The sequence below is a fragment of the Phoenix dactylifera genome, chromosome 18 (assembly GCF_051530095.1).
Source record: "Phoenix dactylifera cultivar Ajwa chromosome 18, Ajwa_hap1_PhDact_Kaust_v1.1, whole genome shotgun sequence".
Lineage (NCBI taxonomy): Eukaryota > Viridiplantae > Streptophyta > Magnoliopsida > Arecales > Arecaceae > Phoenix > Phoenix dactylifera.
In genome coordinates, this window is record NC_143207.1 from 10,023,592 (window position 1) to 10,040,490 (window position 16,899).

At 34.8% G+C, this 16,899-nt stretch overlaps 1 protein-coding gene across 3 annotated transcripts in view; it reads right to left on the bottom strand.

The window, feature by feature from the left end:
* Window positions 1-3,768: 3,768 nt before the first annotated feature.
* Window positions 3,769-16,899, bottom strand: part of LOC103719683 (Transducin/WD40 repeat-like superfamily protein) — a 41,770-nt gene continuing 28,639 nt past the window's right edge. For all 3 annotated transcript variants that reach the window (XM_008809044.6, XM_008809042.6, XM_039119470.3), the window contains exons 10-13: window positions 15,580-15,669; window positions 11,022-11,077; window positions 10,136-10,193; window positions 3,769-4,613 (exon numbers count right to left, since the gene is read on the bottom strand). In XM_008809044.6, the coding sequence (XP_008807266.2) occupies window positions 4,309-4,613; window positions 10,136-10,193; window positions 11,022-11,077; window positions 15,580-15,669 (509 nt within the window). In that variant the 3' untranslated portion in view covers window positions 3,769-4,308. The remainder of the gene's footprint in view (window positions 4,614-10,135; window positions 10,194-11,021; window positions 11,078-15,579; window positions 15,670-16,899) is intronic.

Consider the following 16,899-nt stretch of genomic DNA (forward strand, 5'->3'; position numbering starts at 1 on the left):
GAAGTTAATTTTAAAATCAATGATAAGCCTAAGTTCAGAATCCAAACTATTGAAAATGATCTACCTTATAAAAAAATATAGAAACCAAAATTTATATATTTTGATAGTCTCTAACCTATGAATCAAGTCAATAAAAAATAAATGGCATCAATTGTGCTATTATGGTAAAATACATGATAAGGTATATCAATTGAAAATTCATTTTATGGATTATGATATACACATCTTAAAATAACAGTAGATCGAATTTATTAAGTTTTAATGATTAGAATATAGTAAAATATAGTATTATGCTATTAAAACCATCATTTAACATATACTTGATGATTTGGTTAGAGACCACAAAATACAAGAATTTTAGTTGCTAGGTATTTTTATAGCATAAATTATCTTCAATATCTTGAATATTGAAATTGGGTAGCCTATCATTAATTTTGAATCGTTAGCTCCTTGTAGTCCAACTATGTATGTATGCATGCAAGTAAGTATGCATATATGTATGCCTGCATGCAAGTATGTATGTATGCACATATGTTTGTCGATGTATGTATGTATGTATTTGTGTGTGTACCAAAACCATCCATTTTTAACACTTACTTGGTAATTAGGTTAGAGACCACCAAAATACATGAATTCTATTTTCTAGGCTTTTTTCAATGGTATAGATTATGTTCAACATTTTAGATCTTGAATTTCAATAGTTGATCATTGATTTTGAATCATCTGCTCCATTTCCAAGGAGTTAATGTAAAGTGTATAATCCAACGCTTCAAATATACTACTAAACTTGTACGTGCCTAAGTTAGTTGGCATGGAGTGGGAAGATGTTAGCTAAAATTCATGACAAGAGAGGCCTAAAGTCCAATGATACCTTGATTAACTAAGATAGTAAGTGATTGTGGAACATATCATAAAACATTATTCACAAATTTCCAATGATCTCCAATTTTATACTATTATTTATGGGAGTTGTTATCATTAGCAGCTAAAAGAAAGGTTTCTTAAAGTCATTCCATATAAAATTTCAGAGTATTATCAGATTTTCGAGAAGCTGTTTCCATCTTTATACTCCTAGTAGAGGTTTAGACTTTGTCATGGCAAGTTCTTTGGTGATCCATGTCGAAAATTTCAAAGGGCTTGCCAGGCCACTTGTACTCATCAGGCACTTGTTCAACTCTAGGTTGCTATTCCTTGGCCAATATTGGATGTTAAAGGACATGAACTTGGTCGATGGTACCTTTCTTTTTTCTACTTTTTCTTCTTTTTCTCTACTCTTTCTTTATAATTCTTTCACTTTCTAAAATGTAACAAGGATGATCTATAAACAATGATTAGCATGTAGATTATTGGATGACAAACACATGCAATGCAAGATGCTCGACCTTTGTTCACTACTTTTCCTACTTCAAAGCCAGGATCAACATCCATTATGGACTGGTGGACCATGGATAACCAATAGAAGTTGCTTAACCAATAAAAATGGAGGGTGGTCCTATGCGTTCAACTTCATTTGCGCTTGAAAAACCTCATGATATTATCCTAACAACACCCACTGCAAGGCATGTATTTTCTGCAGGACCGAGACCGTAAACCAAGGATATTTCCAGGAAGTGAACTTCCCTTCAAGATTATAAAAGTTCAGGAGGAAGCAGAGCAGAAAAACACAAGCACCAAGAGAGCAGACAAAAGCTATATCAACACATTAGCTACCAGTCTCCGTTGAGGAATACGAATCCCCCATAGGTTTGGAAGAAACTAATCGTAAGGACCGAAAATCTACATTTTATAAAATGTGAAATTCATGCTGATTAGCCAAACATTTTTGTGATCTCCACTGTCTTACTTGAGCTCAGAACTTATATTGAGTTTGGTTTGTGACTGAAATCAGAGTCAAAATTAACATTGAAATCAGAATAGATTGGAATGAAAATCAAAATAGCTATCCCCTAATGTATTTGGTTCGCGACCAGAATCGAAATGAAATATAAACACTAGAGGAGAATAGGGATTAGGTTTTGCAAGACTGGGGCTTCTTTTTTTTTTTTTTTTGGAATCGAAATGGGAATAGAACTTCCCCAACCAAATGGCAGAGTCACCCATATTTCCATTCGAGTCCAACTCACTCCAACCAAACATGTCTCTAAAGTTAATGCACACAAAGCAAATAATGATCCCGCACGGATCCAGATACCATGAACGGCATAATCATGCAGTCATTGCACTTAAGCCTAAGTCAAACCTCAAATACAAGTGGTACGCTAGAGCAGTTTTCTGAGGTTATGGAGCACCAGCTTAGCTGGATTAGCAGATTAGAAACCACAAGCCTTACAAGTATACAGGACTTCTTCTATTGCCAACTTGCACAAAAGGGGAATAGCTTTAATAATGCTGTATGGATGTCACTCTGTGTTTGCCAAACATTTTACTAAAGATTATCAATGGGTATTTGATAAGATATATTATAAGACAATTCATTATGCCTGTAACATTATTATTTTCTAAATTTATACAAATAAAAGTGCATAGCGCTCGTATGATGCAACAATCCACTCTGTAGCCTTGACAAAGCAAGCAATACACTTCGGTTGAAGGCAAAAATCTGTTATAGCTGATGTCAATGAAACAACCGAAGTGTAACATTTGACAGCTCGGTGATGAAGCCGAATACTAAGCTGCTAGACTCGGGCTCACCAAATGAAAACGCCATTCAAGCTAGATCCAAAATTGAAAATAACTGTTCAAGCTTCACCTATTTTTTCGTATGAATCAGCTTCTTATCAAGGCAAACCGAGGCATCTGTTTATTGTTGGAAGCACAGGCTCATCTAGGGATCAAGCCATTAATGTGGTTAGTTTCTAGTTTCCCTCCCTCCCTCTCTACCTCTCTATGCACCAAGCTTTAAGTGAGGTTAGTTTCTAGTTTCTCTCTATGCATCAAACTTTAAATGAGGTTAAGTTCTAGTTAATGAGGCTAGTTTCTAATTCCCATTCCTGCTTCCCTCCCCGTACAAGCAGCTTTAGACGAGGTTTGTCTCTACTTCCCTGCCTACCTTGCATCAAGCTTTAAATGAGGCTAGTTTCTAGTTTCTCTCTAGCATCAAGCTTTAAATGAGGCTAGTTTCTAGTGAATGAAGTTAAGCTCAAGTCTCCCCCCCTCCCTCCCTCCACCGGCAAATCCATCAAGCTTCCAATGAAGTTTTTTCTAGTTTTCCCTCCCTCCCCTCCTCTCTATGCATAAAGCTTGAAATGAGGTTAGTCTATAGTTAATAACCAAAACCAGGCCTTGATCAAGTCAGATATCTAACCAAATCCCCAAGCTGTTCGCTTAACTGCCTGGTTTAGTTGGAGCCCTGCATAGCAACATAGTTACTCCACATATTCCTGACATCTAACACTTACCATGACACTTTCAGAGGGTTATGATAGTCTATCATGCCATTAAATGGCCATTTAACCCCATCGGCGACCTCTCTGTCAACATGGAGAGAACTGAAAGACATAATATTATTATCAGTTTGCAGAAAGATAATTAATTATTGCCACTTCTTTCAAACATGTTCTCACTAAAAATATTATGAGCATCAGTGGTCATGTACCTCTAGGAAGAAGAATAATATACCATGAAGATGAAAGCGGCACAAAATCTACTGTTAGTGACTGAGCAAGGATATATGGTTAAGAGTCTGAGTTCAAAGAAAGAAAACATGTGCCCTAAAACAGTGTATCCTGTTATCCATATGAAGCTACAATGAACTTGCAAGCCAAAATATGCCCTAGAAAAGTGTGGCCTTTTACGAACCGACAAGTGACAGCAATGTATCTTTGCATGGTGCAGCATGTTCAGTAAGAATACTAGTGCCACATTTGCACTAAATTAGGTTGGTTGAAAGCCAACATGTATTACAGACATCTAATGAATCAATATATATCGGTTAGTAATAGTCTAGAAGTACGTGGTTTATGAAACTGCTTTTAATAATAATGACACTTTCAGATAACTCTATTTTTCTGTCAAATAATCTAGAAATTTCCAAGAAATTTTGGAAACAGTATGAAGACTTCTCATTCTGTAGCCAATTTCATAATCCCAGAAGAAATAAGTCACCTTTTGTGATGCTAAAAAAGTTTCACTTTTTAACCAAAAACGCATCAACTTTTTGCATGTAGTAGGAGCTATGAGACTGACAAGCTCATATTTGTGTATATGCTCTGGATGCCCGCTGTCTAAAACTTCAATTATACTTAATAGTGGACTCCAGATTGTGTCTGAAAGACTGAACTGAACATTTTCATCATGCCCCAGTCATCATCAGAGGCTCTTCTTGCTCTTTTTCTTCTTGAGCCTCCTGCTTTCCTCTTCTGATGATTTTCTTCGTTTGGAAGCTGGCAGTTCACCACTGGCCTCAGGTTCAACATTGCTAAGAGAGACAAGCACACTCGTAGGATCATCATCTTGGACCTTATTTCTGTTTTTATTCGCCTTGGTCTTGCTTTTTTCCTGTTTCTTCGATGTTTTACTTCCCTTGGAAATTTGCAACTCCTCGTCATCTTGAACTTCAGTCTGACTCACTAGTTCCAAATCACTTGGCTGACTAACATGGTTGCCTTCAGATTCTGAAATATTTTTTTAAAAAAAATAATAAGATAAGTTTGCTTATTTCACTAAAAAGATTCTCTAGGGTTTACAAGCACATAACGCGGACATGTATGCAACCATCCGTGTTATTTTGTTCCAAAGTCCATTATTTCTTCTTAGGAGTAACAAAATTACTGTAAGGATATCTGACATTCAAAAATGATTCGTAGTTTACACTTTTCCTATCTACCTTTTTGAACTTTTCTTAGAATGAAATAGCAAATTTATCAAGTCAAGTTAGCCAGAAAGAAAAACATATAAGCAACCATATGAGTTCAGTTCTGGTGATGTCATAGAGGCTATGAAGCTCTATTGTCGAAGTCTATAGAAATTTGAAAAGAGTGAAGAGGATATATAGTTCTAAAACAAGATTTTTCTTGTACCAAAAAAAAAAGATTTTTTATGTGTAAGTAGAACAATCAACTCAGACAAAGCAGGATAGCTTACACTGCTGAAGGAAAACAGAAGCTTTTAGGACAGGCACAGAGGTGTTAAACACAAGGGCTTCAGTATGAGATAGCTGACAAATTAAACCACTTGGACTGATTGACTAACCATGCTCCTTGAATTAAGCTTCAGTCAAGTTGATGTTACTAAGGCTTCATATATGCTCAAATGCATGACGTCACCAATAAAAACATATAGTTAACCAAGCTAATGTTTGACACTTTCTTAAGGCAGCAGTATCAATATCAAAAGAACTGTATGTCGTATTTTTGTCCACCCAACTCCTGGTTTTGAAAATCTGACTCGGTTTTGTCGTTAGAATTATTATGATTGTCAATTGGCAATGTGTTTCATTTAGCTGGTGAGTTTGGTCGAGCCTTAGAGAACAAACCCAATTCCTTATATCAAAAATTATCATCTTCACCTTATGTCTAGTCTCTTTGAAAGTCTAGGAAAATTTTATAGACCTGGTTATCTGTTGCATGAGCCTAAACAGGGAGCAATAAGGTAGATCTCTCTACCTACCAAATGACCTCATGAGTTCAATGGCAGGCACATGCTAGCCTAAATCTGTCTTGACCAGGAATACAACACCAATTTCTAGAGTAGAAGCATCAAGTTGATAACTGATCATAAAATTTACTCGATCCCTCCACAGAGCCTTCTTAATTCGTATGCTATAGCCAATCCATATTCCATGAAAAAAGGCAGGTACGATGATGATGACGACGACAATGATAATGAAATTATTCTGTGCTAGTATGACTTGAATAGTATGTTGTTGTCTTTCTTTCACAGTATGTTCTTGAACTAAATAAATGGGATAGTCAATTAGGAAATCAATTATTCATAAATTCAGGAAAAATATATTTGCTGCTTGAAACACAAGGACTAAAATACGTAAAAACTATAAAATAGTGGATAGTTTGCTGAGAGAAAGCATTAGCGTAACTTGCCCACAGGAGAACAAGTGGAGAAGACCTAAATGACGATGACATAATCCACCTTAATAGTGCCTATACCCCACGATTTACCAGGAAAAACTAGGAAAACCAAATTTGGATGGAAATGGCAGCTTTACTGCAAGGAATTCCTGAGCTTGAAAAGATATACACTGGCAGAGACTTAAATGTTGTTAATGGGGAGTTAGTAGGGGGTATCACAGTATGCATGGAGATTTAGCATTTAGTGAAAGAAATGAGAAGGCTGAAGCTACTTCATTTTGCTACAGTATATAATGCATGCACAAGCGAATACATTTCTCAAGAGGAGATACGAAAATTTCAAGGCTCTTTAACATGGGTTAATTAAGAAAATCAGTTAAATTTCCAGAACAAAAAAGTGAGGGACTAAAAGGGTTGACAATTTCTAGAATAGAACAGACTATGAAACATATGTTAGTGATTTATGAATTTTTGTCTTGCAAGTATAAAAGGTGAATTGCTCACAGAGTTCACGAGGAATTGGTGTGAAATCTTAGGGCTCGTTTGGTTCGCGGGAAGCATTTTCCCCCGTAGGAATATGATTCCTGGGAAGAAGATTCTTAGGAAAAGAATGCCTGAGAATGTACTTTTGGTATGTTTGGTTTAACATGGAAAAGTGACAGATTTTTAGAGTGCTTATATTTGGTTGACCATCCACTTTCCTGAAAAAGTTGTATAATTCCTATTATACCCTTAATAAAAGTTAGGTCTTTAATTCTGAAGAGCTTTTTTGAAAAAAAATAAAGTTGGAGTGATTCCCGCCTCATGGGAAAGTAACTTTCCCATGTTTCTCATGGGAAAGACTTTTCCATGAAATGTGGAAATCATATTCCTATGGAAATACCTTTCCCATCTCTCTCCTTTGAAAACTCCAACCAAACAAAAGGCATCTTATTACTTTCCCGTTGACCACACTTTCCTCCCTTCTTTTCCCGTGAACCAAACAAGCCCTTAAAGGGAAACCAAGAAGTCATTTAGAGATGAAATATGGAAGATTGCTGATGGAGTGTAACCACAACCAATAAGATGCAGGGACAGAAATAAACACAAAAAGGTCGAAAGTTTTCGGTGAAAAAAAGAAGCACTTCTAAGGAAATACTGATCCGAGTTGATGAGGTTCCAAAGGCAGTCAAGAAAATGTAGACAACCTTTAGAGATATAAAGCAGCGATTAGAGAGGCAGAACAAGTAGAGAAAGGGTAAATTAGCTGCTTATGATGATTTATGTAGCACATTAGGCACTAAAGATGGAGGAAAGACATCTAAAAAGCTGATAGATCAGAAGATAAGGTTCCAGGACATAGAGAATGCAAGAACAATAGGGAAGATCTATATTAATTCAGCAACGTTTACCCAAAAATGGAAAAATTATTTTCATAAATTATTCAAATAGTAACAATGAAGAGCATGTTAGTTGGAAGGTGATCTTAAGCATGATGAATCACAGCACATGTAGCGAGAAATTTAGAGAGACTGATGAAATGAGGTTAGCAAGGCCTTGAGAAGATAAAGGAGATAAGAAAATAGAAGCCAGTCATGATCTTGTATAACCAAGGAAAAATTATGGGTCAAACAATATTCTTTTGATTTATGCAGTTATATAATGAGATTTTGAAGATAGGAACGATGTCTAGTGCATCAAGGAGAAGGGTTTTTTTTTTTTTTTTTTTTTTTTTTTGTGTGTGTGTGTGTGTGTGTGTTGGAATGTAAGAATAAAGGTAACTGCATGATTGAACCTTCATGATTGAATAATTACATACCTGGTATAGAATAAGAGACATGCCATAAAACTATGAGAAAAGGTAACAAGGCAAAGATACACAAATAACCTTGAAAAGGATTGACTTTGACAAGTTATTTGTTGACCCCCAAGCAGCATATGATAAGGTATTACATAAGATAACTTTAGTATAATTTGAGTTGTTCCTCCACAGTAATATTTAGATCATCAAGGAAAACTAAAATGGTCCAAGATAAGTGAACTAGTGCCACAAGCAATAACTTAACACTGTTGTTAGGATGCACCGAGAATCTGGCCTAAGCCTATACCTATTTCAGTTTAGCTGGGAGATAATGTAATCAAATATTTAAGAGGAAATGTCACAGTGTATGTTATTTGAAGATCAATGTACTGTTGATTGATCAGACTAAATTAGGATTTAATGCAATATTCAAGTTATGGATAAATGTTTTAAAGTTAGTCAAATAAAGATGTGACTATGTAGAATGCAAGTACAATAGGAAACAAAAGAAAATAAGGAACCTATCAAAAAGTATAAAGATAGATTGGGATACTTTGGTCAGTCAACATGGTCATGAGAAGGCATTGGTAAGGAAGGGGACTTGGTGCAACCAAAAGGGGTTAGAAGGAGGTAGGCTTAAAATCACAGGTATTAAAGTCAAGCATAAGAATATGATGATAAAGATAGACTTGGTTGTTCATATGAATGAAAAGAACTTTTAAAGTTGACACACTCATGATTCAAAAATTCAGATTCACCTGGATGAGTTTCAATGTTAACAATCTCGGCAGTTTCCATGGTTTAGACTCAAGTTTTGCCAGTTTCAGTTGAAAATTATGGGATATCCAAAAAATTTCCTAATATTATTTTTGTTCGGGAGGGGGAGGGTGTGCAGTAAAGATAATATGAGTAAGATGAATAAACTAGGCAATATTTTGAAGTTTTTTGCACTGGTCGTAACCATTTTTTTGCAACTGTTAGGACCTACAGATGTACCATCTTTTTGGTTTTATACTGAAAATTTGAGTGTACGAAAACTAAGATGTTCAAAAGAACATGATTCAACTCTAATATATCATCTTAGTGTTTGATGCTGATCCAACATATGAGAAGAGATATGTCTATCAGATTTGAGCTTTAGAATAGCCAAAGTTTATATCAAAAAATTACTTTTCTGAACTTTTTTGGAATTTAATGTTGAAATGATTCCAATTAATATTAAAACTTCTAATCTCTACATTAAATCTAGAGAAAATGCTCCTAACATTTAAAAAAAATCACGAAATTGCAAAAAAAAAAAATGAACAACATGTACAATAAATTTGAAAAGATTGGACCTAAACTTTAAAATTGACCCCAATTCTGGATCAGCTTTAACCAAAATCAAAATGTTTTGATTTAGGATTTATAGTTTCAGGCGAAGCTTCAAATCATGGATAACTACAGTATCAGGTTTGGACCTTGGAAGTGCTTTGAATTGGCATGAAATAGAAATAATATCATAGATGTAATTAATAGGCTGCTTTTAATATTTGTTTTTGAACTTATTGTGTGTGTGTGTTTGTGCACCTTCCTACCAACAGACTCTAGTAAATACATTAGCATAACAAATGAGAAGATCGACATCAAATTGACCAACAGTAGCGGTGGAATCTTGTTTATTACTTTGTAGAGTTTTCCTCTTAAGCATTTCACAACTGACCCATCTATATGGCCCAAGCTGTGGTAACAATGATGGCAATGACAATAAGGGCAACGACGACACTTATTCCAAGTGAATTCTCATGCATGTTGAGAATTAACTGATGTAGAACCACATAAAATGGAATGAGCAAGTGAGGAAGGCCAAATCCAATACTTGAATTTGCACAGAAAAAGTAAGAAGAAATCATATTAATTTGGACAGAAGCTATGGAAATTATTTATAAGTTTATTTTGATAAAGACAACAATGATTGGCAAAGAAAGATTCACAAAGCCAACACATTTAGTTTAATTTGGCTAAAGGAGCTCCACTTGTGAATTTTTAATGACTAATAGCTTTATGGTATATCCAACCACAAGAAGTTCAGTGGGCTTTAGGTTTTGTTATAAGACCAACCTGATTTAATTTTTGAATTGTTTTGGACATGAAAAGCTAGTACAGTTCAATTTTACTAATTGTTTCACATTCAATTTATTAAATAAAAAAACACATTTGCAAATTGACAGGGGAGTCCAATTTTTGTAGTGACTGCATTCATTAAGTATGAAAGAAGGTATCAATAAATGAATGAATACAACACATGAAAAATATAGCACTAAAGTGTCAAGGCTCAAGGAAAGTTAACCTTCTCCAGAGAAATGTGAATCAATTACTACATTTGTGAGGTGTTGCTTGAGGAAAACCTGCTCTCAACAAACAGTTAAGAAATCAATCAGCTACACTCAAGAGAAAAAAATTGTACAAAGAAATATCAAATTTTTTGCGAGCAAAAAATTTTGTCTACATGGTTTTCTGTTGCATATCAATCATGAATGGCACCAATAATGAGGTTCAGGTTGTAATGGTAACAATAAAGTCAAATTACGAGATCCAAGAAAAACATACAAAGTAAAGAAGCAAATGCACACAAAAATCATGGATGATGAAAATTCATCTCTTGTTTTGATGGCATGATTATAGACATTGAAAAGTCATAAAAGTTGCTCCCTAGCAGTGTTTTACAATGTGGCGAATAATGCCGCATATGCACCTACATATGCATATGCAGCCCTTTGACTGCACAGCATTGCCTGCATGCAGTTACTATACGTGGTCATTTCGTAAATGGAGTGCAAAGACGGTCCACTTAGCATTGTGCCGGTACATATATTGTCTACTTGTATTGTATAAATAATATGCAGGCTCAGCCCGCTTTGCATTTTCGAGCCACATATAAAGCCCACTCATATGTGGGCCCGAGCAGGGGAAGCGGGTTCAAGCTGATAGTGAGGTTTGACATGGGTTTCAAATGGATCTGATACAAATATTAGTAAGTTACAATGCTGATTATTTTATAACTGCTGAAATTCATGTTATAGTTATCAAATTGCGAATATGCAAGAGTGAGATGTTAAGCAAATGAAATTCATTCATAAGATAATAATACTGGATAAACAAGCTAAAGGTATTCACGATTGTTCCTGTCGAAGTCAGAAACTGCTTTAGAATAAATACAAGTGATTACGACATACCGCAGAAAGAAGTTGTCTTGTCTTTGCATCCCAGAAACGCACATAGCTGTCTAGTCCTACAAATGCATTGCTAGCTTCTCAGTACTTTTCACACAATAGTAAGCCAACAAAACTGTACCAATCATCAACTAGATATATAATCGTTAACTTGTGATCATACAAAGTTACAGCCATACGAAGAACAGCATGGGCCAATGTAAAACTCATAAAACTCTTCATCACAATAATTTCCAGTATACTGTAAATAAAGTTATGACTCATAAAGTAAGGGAAAAAATTGTGATAATCAGGACCAGTAAAAGTACTGCACAATAAAACTTAATCATATTATCAGACTAAATCACAAGCAGATCAATTATTCGAAAAGAAAAAAACAAAAAAGCTCTTTAGAAGAATATCAGTATACAATGTCAACTGCATAAATATAAATGAAGACACAACACATCATCACCTAAACTCCCAATTCCTCAAATCATAAAATACATCTCTTTCTTGGATGCAGCTTTCGTGATGGCCAACGTAGGCAATTTATTAAGGAGAAATAATTTACAAAATAAAGAATGGAATGTTTCACTCATGAGTAATGATAAAGGCATCATTACTGATACATAACAGAAACAGTTGACTACCAAATATTATTATTCTCATTCTTTATCTGCTGATAAGATAATCACCACTCTGTTTTCCTCTAGTCTGTGCTAAATTTTAGCATTTTTTTATAATCCTCCCTCAATGCTTACATTCCTATCATATCTTCTTTTAACTCTCTAGTTCTAGGAACTCCACAGATGGAACCTCAGCATTATATTACCCGAGATTTAAACCCTTGAACCTTAAAACTCTAAAGTTAATCAACCTACAAACATCCTAATGTTATGTCAATTACTGACTCACTATTCAGATAAGTCTTATCAGACAGACAGACGGACAGCAGGCAAGCAGGCAGATGCGCGCACGTGCACATGCACGCAAGTCACACACACACACACATGCATGCACGCACACGCGCATACCCATGCGCACCAACCCCCACGCGCGTGCGTGCAATCACACACACACACACACACAGATTTGTTATATATCAGTATGTAGGAGCCAAGGTCAATAGGATTGTGTTCAAAGCTAGTATATTGACCACTATCTATGCTAGCACTATAAAATTCACAATATAGCTTGGAGAATATTTAGCGAATTTAGTAATTTTACGCTTGCATCTCAAGTTCATCCTCTTCCCAATACACTCCTCAGTATCCTTACTCATCTGCATCATTCTAGAGACCTTTGTGTTGACTGATGTATTGTTATATCAGATGACAACAAGAAAAAATAAGGCACCTGCTCGTAAAGAGATAAATAGCACAAATGATAGAAGGCCATGGTCAGATACAGGCACATGAAGGAAGCTTTGGAGGCACAACAATAAAGTTACTAAAAACCAGTTTTCAAGATGGCAGTCATTGTTTGTCGTCTCTGTGATAAGTTTTAAGTAGGTTGCATATGAATCAAGCTTGGCCAGCTTGAGCACAACTCCAAGCTAGCATGGGCAACTTGGACTTCTATCAGTTACAAGCTAAGGGCATGATGTTCAAGCTTGTTTTATTACAGCCGGAAATAACAGACAATCAAGACAAGCAATGAGGTTCAATCAGCACCATCAACCAATGAAACATAGGATTAGGAAGAGGGATCGGGAAAGAGAACTGAAAGAGGTAAAGTCAATAGATGGAAATGCTGTAAAAATTGAGCTCTTAGAATTTTTGGAGAGAGTATAGGGGAGAAAAGATACAGAAAGGGGTGAATATAGGTGTGTCAGTCAGCCCAACCTAGGTCAGTTGTCAGTTGCAGAAGTGAAGATTTAGGAATTTAAGGTTTTGGGTAGCAAAGAGTAAGAGGATAGAAGGAGAGATCAAGAGAAGTTATATTTACACAAAAGAGGCATCTAGAGTGTTGGGGTTAATCAATTTGGGGTTAAACATAAGTTAGAGTCTTTAAACCCAGTCCATAGAATAATTAGATTTGCATACAACATCAGGGGCACACACTTCATGTAAAAAAAATTATAAAAAAAAAATCTTGAACTTGTGTTGTGCATGTGTGATGCACATGAGAGTATGTACAGATGACTGCAATAGATGCACTCCCACTTTTGGGAAGTGCACTTTTCTTGTTTCTTTCCTTGGAAGTAAGAACTAAGAGAGTGTAATCAGTAACGATAAGACTATATAGATAAGCGCAAACTGGAAAGTGGACCAAACACAGGCAAGATGAATAAATCTCGAGCATGGCATGAAAATGTTTCAAGCTCAGATTCAGGATCCAGCCTGGCTTGTTCACAAAAAGCACAGGTGCATATCAAGTCAAACATTAATTCAAACATGAGCTCTGCACAAAAAGCCAGTTCATTTTAGAGCCCCAGTTCCATGACACCATCATATTCTACCCCATCCTTTTCCATTCTTATCTTAGGCCATGGATCTTATTTATCCATAATTAGAACACTGATACATTACAATATTACATAATTCAGAGAACTAGACAATAAAAAATTAACAAACAAATACATAGGAAGGGGATATGGAAATATTGAGAAGAATGAGTTGTGTAGCAAAAAAAAATTGAATTCAAGCATGTGAAATAAGCTTAAGAGTCACATATAGATGGTAACACTTGATTAAGTACCAACCAATATGATAACCATATGATCAATGTAATAAACATCAAAGGAAGCCTTACTAAAGTAAGAGGTGTGAATGTAACACAAAGAATAACATGAATTAGTTTCTGTTGAATGAGCACAGTCAACAATAGGAACAAATGCCAGAAAACACTGATATAGTGAACCCCGGAAAGATAAGATAACCAAGGCTATAGATGGGCTCAAGCTGGTCTAAAGTGCAATCAGATACAAATAGATTAATTTTAGGCATCATGATAAATTGGGCTCAAATTCTAACCCCAAATCAATGCTAAAATGGATATGGGCCAGCCCTAGACCAACCAAAACTTGAAACCCAAATAATATAATATAATAAATATAAAATATCAATATTTTTTGGAGAAAAAAGGGCCTTTTTCTCTACTCTGACCCAGTTCCCCTCTCTTTTTCCTAATTCCTTTCCGACCCCCTTCCCCAACCCCACTTCTAATTCCACCCCAGAAATGCCTCACTAACAGGCCTTGCCATACCCCAGCCATTGCAACACCATCCATGCTAGCTCACTAGCTACCCATCCAGCCTTCTAGCATCTCCCTCTCTCTCTCTCTATCTCTCTCTCTCTCTCTATCTATCTATCTATCTATCTCTCTGAAAGATGCTCAAGCATGAACAGGCCCATGTTCAGGCTCAATTAAGCTTCAGCCCTAATTATGCTTCTATAATTATAGCTCTCATATGGACAAAATTATGTACTGTATGACAGGAGCTTCCATGGGACATGCATGGGGTGCAAAATAATTTTATCCATCTGTTACAAAAAAGGTGATAAAGTGCTTTAATCTATGACATATTATAAAAAAAAAGTTTACCAATTGAGGAAATACACCCTTTTGATTTTGTCATTTTTTCTTTCTACAATACCCTCTATTTAACTCTAGATGTTCCAAAGTCCAAGGTATTGTCCATCTATGCTCTTCTCCTATGATAACATATCAATAATTCTTTTTAGTAAGATCGTGGCCAGAAATTTAACTTCTTCATATTAACAGATCCTCACCTGTAACTTTCATTTTCTTCTCCAATCAGATTTTAAGTTGAAAGGATCTCAATCGTAAAGATAATTGGGAATTTCCATGTTTACCAATATTTCTCTAATAACAATCAATCTAAAATCAATCTAAATGTTTATTACCTTGAGACTTTCAGTTCAAAAAATTTAGGAGAAGATCATTTTATTCTTTATTTACTAATATCTATTTCCTTATGTGCATTGCATGTGAATAGTTCTATATGAAGTCACAGTGCGTAACTGCAAAGGAAAAAATCTTAAAACTTTGAGGGGGGAAGTCCAAAAGAACATTAACCTAGAACCACAAGAAACAAAATTAGTAGTAATAGGCAATATTTCCTTTAGAAAAATGCATCAACATCCAGTTGAATAATCACAATCTGTAACGTGCAATTTTTAAGCACATATGGCAGTGTACATGGAACAAATAGATTAGTATTAGAATATAGAAGAATATAGAGGAATTTTCGGCAATCCTAAAGTATTAGTCACCAAGATGCAACATAGTTCATATGAAAGTTCCTCAAAATATAGCAGCCAAAAGATTTAAAGGGGCCAACATGCACTCAGAGGAATTTCAAATTCTCCTACACACTGATGCACCTGAGTAAACATCGTAACAGGCCCCTTTTCTTCCAGTTAAAAGATTTCTAAAAACTTGAATAATAATATATTCATATTTGACTAATGAAACTTAGCACATCAGATGGATAGACTCCAAGACAAATCACTAGGACCATAGGCATGTATAAAATGACAAGAGGAACAAATCATTTTATGAATCTGATATGTCAGTGGAAGCAGATACTGGAAAGATCAGAAATTATTCTCACCACATGATGCTATCACCGGTAACTCTTGATGCCTGGCTATGGATCTAATGCTTCCACAACACTTACCCACATAGCATCCCAGCAATTTCCCTGAAATAAATAGAATCACCATTTATTGTCAAGTTTATCATCATACTAAACAAGCAGTACCCTATTATCACTCCCACATAGCTCTATTAGCTCAGTTAATCAACTAGATAAATAACATCCTATATCAAGATCCAACAAGAAGCAAGACTGATAATAGGAGACTAGGAGTCACTTAGAAAACCAATACGGGAACCTGAATGACAAGACATTTGCGGTACACAAGAATCATAAAAAGCATTACAATGATACTCATATTAGGGGTGTCAATAACATAGGTTTGACCAAATTTTCCCTACTTACTCTTGCCCCAAATTATTAAAAATTGGGCGAACTCAGACTTGGCTCTTTTTCCCACTTCTCTGTGTGGCGCTCAAACTACTAGTTTAGCCCAATCCATATACCCCCATGACTCTATATCAGCTTTAAAGATCTGAACTACAATGTTTTATGAATTTGTAAAAGCTCTGAGCTAATAAACTGATCCAAGTTTACAGTTTACTAACACTTAAGTTCATTAAGTATATAAAGGTGCATTTGGTTCACACAAATGAAAAGAATCGAAATGTGAATCAAAATGGAATGGGAATGAAAGGTAAGGCATCAGAATCGTGATTCTTATTCCATTGTTTGGGTATGAAATGAAGGAATTCATTGAAAAGGAATAGCAATTCAATGCTAATATGTAATTTAGTTAGTTATGTTAGATCATAACAAATTATATATTAACATTCTATATCATTGACTAAGGAATACAACTAAATATTACAATAACAATTGTTATATTTCTTTTGGGGCTCTCTAATATATTATATATCTATATGATAAACTTTTAACTAGCAACCGTTATAATGCTATAATAGCAGTCATTTTATATTCTCATTGTTTATCTTTTATATAATTTTTTGCTTTGATTTATATTTATATTTTATTTTTATATTATATTTATTATTAATTAATACACTTTATTTTTTTGGGTACTTTCTTTGATTATTGTGGCATAATTTTAATGTATTTGGAAAAAAAAATCTATATTTGAATGAATTGATTTTTGCTTTATTAAATGTTATTTATATTTAATATTTTAATTTAATATTTTTTAAAATTTTAAATTTATTTTTTTATCCTTTTTTTTTCTCATTTTTCTTCAATATATTAATTCTAATTAACATATGTTTATTTTATATTCTTCAGCATTTTAATAAGGCATGCAATTACTCTGTATTAAATATT